This window comes from Gobio gobio (genome assembly GCF_949357685.1).
Source record: "Gobio gobio genome assembly, chromosome: 6".
NCBI classification, from domain to species: Eukaryota; Metazoa; Chordata; class Actinopteri; order Cypriniformes; family Gobionidae; genus Gobio; species Gobio gobio.
In genome coordinates this window covers 51451493-51459370 of record NC_137102.1, presented here as the reverse complement: position 1 = coordinate 51459370, position 7878 = coordinate 51451493, and the positions used below count along the sequence as shown (strand labels likewise).

Below are 7878 nucleotides of genomic sequence, written 5' to 3'. Positions count from 1 at the left end.
AGGATAAAAATAAATAAATGTAAAACCTTTTTTTAATAGAAAAAGTTTTCCATTCGAATTCAACATGGTCACATTTATTATAACTCTATACATGTCATAAATAATCATTTTCTATTTTAGAAGTCTTGGACACAAACTACTTTCAGAATGGATGAGCTGTTTTTGACCTTATAAAAACATGGAGTCCACCATAATGTGCATTGTAAACAAAATATTTGCTGGCCTAATAAGTGGTACTTTAAAGGAACACCCCGACTTTTTGGGACTTTAGCTTATTCACCGTATCCCCCAGAGTTAGATAAGTCCATACATACCATTCTCATCTCCGTGTGTGCCATAACTCGGTCTGACGCACCCACCGCTAGCCTAGCTTAGCACAAAGACTGGAGGCAAATGGCTCCAGCTAGCCTACTGCTCAATAGCGGTGGGTGCGTCAGACAGAGTTATGGCACGCACGGAGATGAGAATGGTATGTACTTATCTAACTCTGGGGGATACGGTGAATAAGCTTAAGTCCTAAAAATTCACGGTGTTCCTTTAATTCAGGTACTTTCAGCACTTGACTGTTTAGGAGCACTTCTGTTCATCAAGATGACTCCGGTAATGAGGAAAACTGTCGATTTGTGCGTAATCCAGGAGTTTGCGCGTGTCTTTCACAATCCTAATAATAAGCTCAGAGGAAAAAAATGTCTATTTGACCACCCAGGACGGGTCTTTTCTGATGCTTTCATTTTCCGGGCCTAAAACAGCCACTCCACATGTCTGCTGCCCGATACCTAGATACCTGTAAAAATATATAAAAATAGGTAAATATTCTAAATATAAATATCACACCAGCAATCAAGCATAAATATTATAATATTTGTTTTATTTCATATTAATTTGATCAGATAATTACAATAGTGATGTCCAGTTTAAGACTTCTCCACCCTTTATTCAAATATGTAAATTGTTGAGGCAATTGTTTTATTACGCAATGAAACATGCCACATTTTGGGAACATCATTTCTTTGTATGACAGCCTGGCCAAAAATTATGAACATACAAAAAAAAAAAAAAAAAAAAAAAAAAAAAAAAAAAAAAAGAGCGAGAGAGAAAGAGAAGCAACAAAATATTCATACCTGTTATGTTGTAGTCAACATATGCTTTTTTCCTGTGAGCTTTTTGTTTTTCAATGCATTTTTTTCCATAGCAAAATAAAACCTGTATTTGTAGTTTGGCTTTTTTAGCAAATCGTTTTGTCAGATAAATACTTTAACCAAGTTTCGTGTTTTGTTTTTCCCTCATATTTAAAATATTTTAAAAATATAAAATATTTTCCTCATATTTTGATGGGTCAAAAAACCAAACATCCCCGGACATCACTTTTGGCCACTACTGTACATACATTAATGTCTCATTACCTGCCAGCGACGTCAACCAGGTTTTTGTCGGTCACAGCAAACAGTCTCTCTCTGTATCTTTGCTTCATTTCATCTGTAATGCCGTTTAAAAAACGCCCTAGACCTGCAGCACAATTACAAGGTCCTTGTGAACCAGAAAGCAAATATCCAAAAACACAAACTCAACAGCAAACACCAAAACATTCCTAAATATTTACATAAAAAGACATTCGACAGATCCTTCAGGATGTGCTCTAAATGACTGACCCTTATCTGAGGGAGCAACAGGTGCATCGACGGCAGAGAAAACTGAGAGCTTGGCCTCATCGATATCCTGCTGCGTAAACTTTCCCGCTCGTGCCCACTCTACTCCGCCACGGAAAGCCGACAACGTCTGGGTGGAGTTTGGATCTCTAAGAGATGACAACCAGATAATATATATATATATATATATATATATAAGCAAACACATTAAACAGAACACTGTGTCACAATGAAACGCATCATACACACCTATAGGAATAAAACGAGAACAGGCCACCTCCTCCCATTCTAGCCCCACCTCCATAAGCCCCGCCCTTTTCTCTGATCTCTCCATGGAGGAATTTAGCAGTCATCATCCTTCCTAAAATACACAGACTGAGAGAGACAGACACATGATAAACTGTAAATGAGTGCATGATCCATCGAAATAAAACTGCAATAGCAATTTGACAATCTAATGATAAAGTCACAAATTCTGCCATTTAACCCTCTGGGGTTCTTCATTTATGGGTCACACTCAGGACCTTCGGGTCCAAAATGACCCGGAGGGCGGGATTAAGATAAAAAAGATTTGAGTAAAATCAATTAAATATATTTTTGTTCAATAATATTTTTTATTTTCATTTTTGGTGTTTTGAGATAATTTTATGATTTATAATTAATATATATGCAATAATTATGACCCATTTTTTCATTGAATATAATAAAAAAATTATATCTATATTTTTTTTTTTTTTTTTTTAATTGAAGCTGTATTTCATTTTAGAGTCAAGCCTAGGCCTCATGAAAGCGATTTTTTTAAATGAGATCGGTGCCATCCGGTGGACACATTGAGCATTTTTATCACGCAATAGCACATTTTTACCACTATAGTGGATCTTGCGTTTTATAAAAAATGTTAAAAATCGTAGCTTCATTGGAATGGTCCGAAACCTGGTGACTTTATTGGTACTTGGTATACGAACACCCAAAAATATTGGGGACAAGATTTCAAGATTTGAAAAGTCTAAATGGTCGTAAAAAATCAGGACCTTCGGGTCAAGAATGACCCCCATCGGAAATTAATAGGAAATTAGTTTTTTTGTGCATACAATCTACAAATAAGCCAGGATGCAGAAAAAAAGAACTCAACAGTGAAGGGGTGAATCTCTAAAACATCAAGAGTGAAAACACACACACACAAATTAACGCGTGCCAAGCTAATTGTGTTTTTGGGTGTGTGAGTTTTTTTGTTGGTTTTGCACTCTTGATGTTTTAGAGATTCACCCCTTCACTGTTGAGTTCTTTTTTTCTGCATCCTGGCTGATTTGTAGATTGTATGCACAAAAAAACTCTGTATTTTCATATTTTTGCCAATTTCCCATTAATTTCCTATGGGGGTCATTTTTGACCCGAAGGTCCTGAGTGTGACTATTTTTTTTTACGACCACTTAGACTTTTCAAATCCTGTCCCCAATTTTTTTGGGTGTTCATATACCAAGTACCAATAAAGTCACCACGTTTCAGACCATTCCGATGAAGCTACGATCTTTAACATTTTTATTTAAAAAAATTGGGGTCAGAAATGACTGAAGAGCCCCAGAGGGTTAATAAAAATCAACATATACAGTTAAATATGAGTTATGAATTATATGAGAAGCACTTATGAACATCTGCGTTTTTTTGCCGAAATAAAAGTTTGATGGATTAACATTTGAAAATGAAATGTAGACAGCCATAAATACAGGAATTGTAATTTTATATATATTTTAATTCATTATTAATATTACAATTTTTTTAACAGTGAAAAATTACATTAGTATTATTTATTTTGTTCAATATTTTTATTAATAATAAAAATCACAATGATAATAATAATCACTACTACTATAATAATAATAATTCTTATTATTATATTCATATTGCTATAAAGCACAACATTTTTGGCCCTACCCCCAAATCAGCAAATCGTGCAGCCCTAAGTGAGCATAATGACCGTATTTTTTACAAAAGTGCATGAGTGTGTACCTGGCGTAATCGGCGTGGGTGAAGGGGACTGTGCGCACACACTCACTGACAAAGTTCACAGTAAACGGAAGCTGGAAATACGTCTTCATCTGACACGGTTTGAAATTAGGCTCCTGGTAGAATGAAGGGGGAGATCAGTGAGAATGCTACCGATGAATTAAATCTGAATGTTGCTGTAATGTTGTACAGTGGCACTTACTGAGATGAGTTTACGACTCACAGCTGATCCAGCATTAGGATCTAATGCTCTCTATGAGGGAATAAACAAACCAATCAAAACACAACAAACTTGTGATATCCGATTCATGAATGAATAGTTCTTTTGAGTCAAATCCCTTTTTTGATCTAGTTTTTATTTATTAAAGTGTTCATCCCTTCATCCCTCTTTGCAACATACACAATTTCAAGGATAGCTAAAAACCTTCACCTCATTGGGTGTTTAAGGCACTAAAGCTGCTATCCAAAAATGTATATAATTTTTACATTTTTGAATTATCCAAAGTATATTCCAAGTATATCAGTTCCCATATTCCCTGGGAATTGAACCCACGACATTGGTGTTGCTTGCTAGTGCTACGAGATTACATTTACATGTATGCATTTGGCAGACTCTTTTACCCAAAGTGACATGCATTGCATTTAAAGCACATTTTATCAGTTCATGCATTTCCTGGGATTTGAATCCATAACCATTGCTAGTGCCACGCTCAACCGTTTGAGCTACTGGAATATTAATAAGCTTAATTAATTGTGAAAGCTTGTGTCTTCTAAAAAGAAAAGTATGGTTTCTCACCTCCACAATGGTTGGTCTGACAGGTTTGCGCTCCTTCCTGTTAGCTGCTATATTACCTATAAACCTCTCCACTTCCCCAGCCGCATCTGACATTTTCTGGGGCGTGGCATTCACGGCACACCTGAAACGATGACATCATAGTCACATTTAAAGGTGCCATGTGTAATATTTATGAGGATCTACTGACAGAAATGCAACATAATATACATAACTATGTTTTCAGTGGTGTATAAAGACCTTACATAATGAACTGTTATGTTTTTATTACCTTAGAATGAGTCATTTCTATCTACATACACTGTGGGTCCACTTACAATAAAGTCACCATTTTGCGCCGCCATGTTTCTACAGTAGCCCTAAACCGACAAACTGCTATACAGAGCACTAGCTAGTCTCTAATGTCACAGACGACATCTTTGTCCTGTGTGGGCCACCGTAGCTTCTCTGTGTGCTTTGAAAGGGAGGGATGAACGGTGGGCTGCTGCAATTTGCAAACTCACCAGTAGATGTCGCTAAAATTACACTGTGCACCTTTAAGTGCATTTGTAAATCTGTCAATTGTATAAATACTAGGGCTGTCAAAAGATTAATCACGATTAATCACATCCAAAATAAAAGTTTGTGTTTACATATTATATTTGTGTGTACTGTGTATAATTATTATGTATATATAAATACAAACACATTCATGTACATATTTAAGAAATATTTGCATGTATATACATTTATATAATTACATATATTGTCATGTACTGTGGTTGATGCTTACCTCATGTTCTCAGGATTAAAAAGGTGTCTCTTTATCCGGGGAAGTTTCCTCAAAACTGAAGTCAGATCGGTCATTTCAGCGATTCTTTTCATAAACTTAACCTAAAATTAAAATATCAAAATGTATGAAACAATTTATTCCCTCAAAGGCTGGAGAACAACACCAGGATGTCTCATCCCTCACCTGGTCCATCCCGCTGAAGGTCTCCTGCAGGTCTGCTGTGGGCGTGAGGGATCGAGCCGCCCGTGTCATCGCGTACATGTGACCGGAGTACGAGATGCCATTGGACAGCTCTTGAGCTGACATCATGACCAGCACACGCAGACGCTCCTCGTCATCAAAACGAGGACTGGAGATGTACAAGCATATTCAGCTTAAAATAATTATACTTGCACATAGATTTATAAGATTCATTTAAATTGTCTCTATAAACAAGACTAACCAGTTAAATACGTCACTCCACAGCTGAAGCATGTCAGGTAGATTCCGTTCCAGACAGGAAGATGACAAGATAATACCCTAAAAAAACACACAATGACAAAAGGCATAGATTGCACACTCACTCCAATGCAAGTAACAAGCTCAAATGAAAAATGTGCTTTCAATCCTACAACCTTCAGGCTACCAGTTCTGAGCTCTTAGCTCTACCTCAATGCACATGTGCTTGAAAACAAAAGAGCATCATATTTATATAAAATCACATGATAGATAAGGAAGAAAGAACCATACCTGCTCGTACAGATCAAGATCTTCAGTGTCTGGAATGATCTGTGGAGATACAGACATGCCTCCAGTCTTCAGCTCAATACGCTGGGACTGCTGACGATAATTCAGCTCCCCACTGCCCAACCTGAGATTACATCATCATTACATTAGTGTCATTTACTTACACTACCACACAAAAGTTTGGGGTCACCAAGATTTTTTTAAATATTATTTTAAAGAAATTAATACATTTATTCTGCAAGGATGCATTAAACTGATCAAAAGTGACAAAGACATTTCGGACCCACTTTATATAAGGTGGCCTTAACTACTATGTACTGACAATTAAATTAATCATTTGATACAATGTACTTGTTGTGTACATACATGTTTTTACATTGTACTTACATTTAATTGTACCTGCATGTACTTACATCTGTAATTAATTTCTGTAGTTACATTTATAATTACACTGCTGACACTTACCTTACACCTAACCCTACCCTTAAACCTACCCATACCACCACACCTGTCCCTAACTTTACCCGTATCCCACCTCAATATCAGCAAGTGTTTTGAAATTCAATATGAACACAATAAGTACATTGTACTTATTTTGTGATGTAAGTACATAGTAGTTAAGGCCACCTAATATAAAGTGGGACCGACATTTCTAATGTTTCTGAAATATTTCTATTTCAAATATATGCTGTTCTTTTCATCAAAAAATCTTCCTTCAAACTTTTTCTACATTGATAAGAAATGTTTTTGAGCAGCAAATCAGCCCATTATAATGATTTCTGAAGGTTATGTGACTCTGATGACTATTAAATTTCCCCGCTAGTGCTTTTTAAAAAACGTTTCATGGCCCCCAGAATAATTTGTTGTATGAATATCTGAACATGTAATATATCAAAAGAGCGGGTTTTATTCTAGCTTCATGCATTCTTTTTTTAATCAACAGTTGAATGCAAGTTTCATAAAAAACGAACATTGAGCAAAAAGCGAAAAAAAAAAAAAAGAAAAAAAAACTCATTTTTTTCAAAGACTACATCTGGATTTGCTTCAGAACGATGATCAAAACACAGATGGAGTAGACAGATACCATCAACACCCCTAATGTTTGCACAGTCCTATAGCTCATCCTGGGTCCACATTTCATTCAGTAACATCAGGCAGTTTTGATTTATGGTGATCGTGTTATTTTACATTTGCATATAATTACATATGCTATTGCTTGTTTCTGCTTCTTCTTCGCATGTGTTTTGATCAGGAGATTCTGTACTCTGTCAGAAGATTTGTCATAGCGTCCCCTACCATATAACAGTGAAAACACGGAAACCCAGAAAATTCAGTGTTTTCTCACAAATAATGGACGATTAGGTGTTTGGCAAGGAAAGAGTTAAAAGTATATTTCAAACAGAAGATCGTTATTGTAATAATATTTCACAATATTAATTGTTATTGCATTTTTGATCAAATAAACGCAGCCTTGGTGAGCACAAGAGACTTGCAAAGTCTTAGTCTTTATATATAGCATATTTTCACACAGACTGGTCTGAATGGATGTTGGATACTGTACACTCTATATATAGCATATTTTCACACAGACTGGTCTGAATGGATGTTGGTTACTGTACACTCTATATTACAATATGTAGCATCACAAAGGGTTTCATACTTGGTTATGACGCTGCAGAACAGAGGAACGTAGATCTTGAGGTCTTCGGGGAGGGAGTTGAGGTTGCACATGGCTCTGAAATAAACCATGCCATTGGTGGGCTGCTCACAGTACTGAACAGGTACACCACCTACAGACACAGAAAGAGATAGTAAATTGGCTTTTGCAATCATAATTTCAACTTTGAATGTGCTTGTTACATGCATGAGTATTTTACCTGCGCTACCCAGCTGTACAGGTGTGTAGGGAATGATCGGCTCAATGTCGGACACCTTTA

General features: G+C 36.2%; 1 protein-coding gene across 3 annotated transcripts in view; it reads right to left on the bottom strand.

Annotated features, from left to right (window-relative positions):
* The window catches only part of pitrm1 (pitrilysin metallopeptidase 1), a 24948-nt gene continuing 17070 nt past the window's right edge, over positions 1-7878 (bottom strand). Inside the window, exons 15-28 of one of the 3 annotated variants that reach the window (XR_013816758.1) lie at positions 7819-7878; positions 7602-7731; positions 5945-6065; positions 5658-5734; positions 5399-5564; positions 5216-5316; positions 4447-4567; positions 3853-3903; positions 3654-3766; positions 1896-2021; positions 1650-1795; positions 1404-1506; positions 457-784; positions 1-361 (exon numbers count right to left, since the gene is read on the bottom strand). The exon at positions 7819-7878 is cut by the window's right edge and continues 57 nt beyond it. Coding sequence is in view for 1 of the 3 variants with exons in the window: in XM_079819981.1 (XP_079676107.1) it covers positions 691-784; positions 1404-1506; positions 1650-1795; positions 1896-2021; positions 3654-3766; positions 3853-3903; positions 4447-4567; positions 5216-5316; positions 5399-5564; positions 5658-5734; positions 5945-6065; positions 7602-7731; positions 7819-7878 (1409 nt within the window). In the remaining 2 variants the exon portion in view is untranslated. Of the gene's footprint in view, positions 785-1403; positions 1507-1649; positions 1796-1895; positions 2022-3653; positions 3767-3852; positions 3904-4446; positions 4568-5215; positions 5317-5398; positions 5565-5657; positions 5735-5944; positions 6066-7601; positions 7732-7818 lie in introns of all 3 variants that reach the window. The other 2 variants (XR_013816759.1, XM_079819981.1) reach the window with 2 other exon arrangements.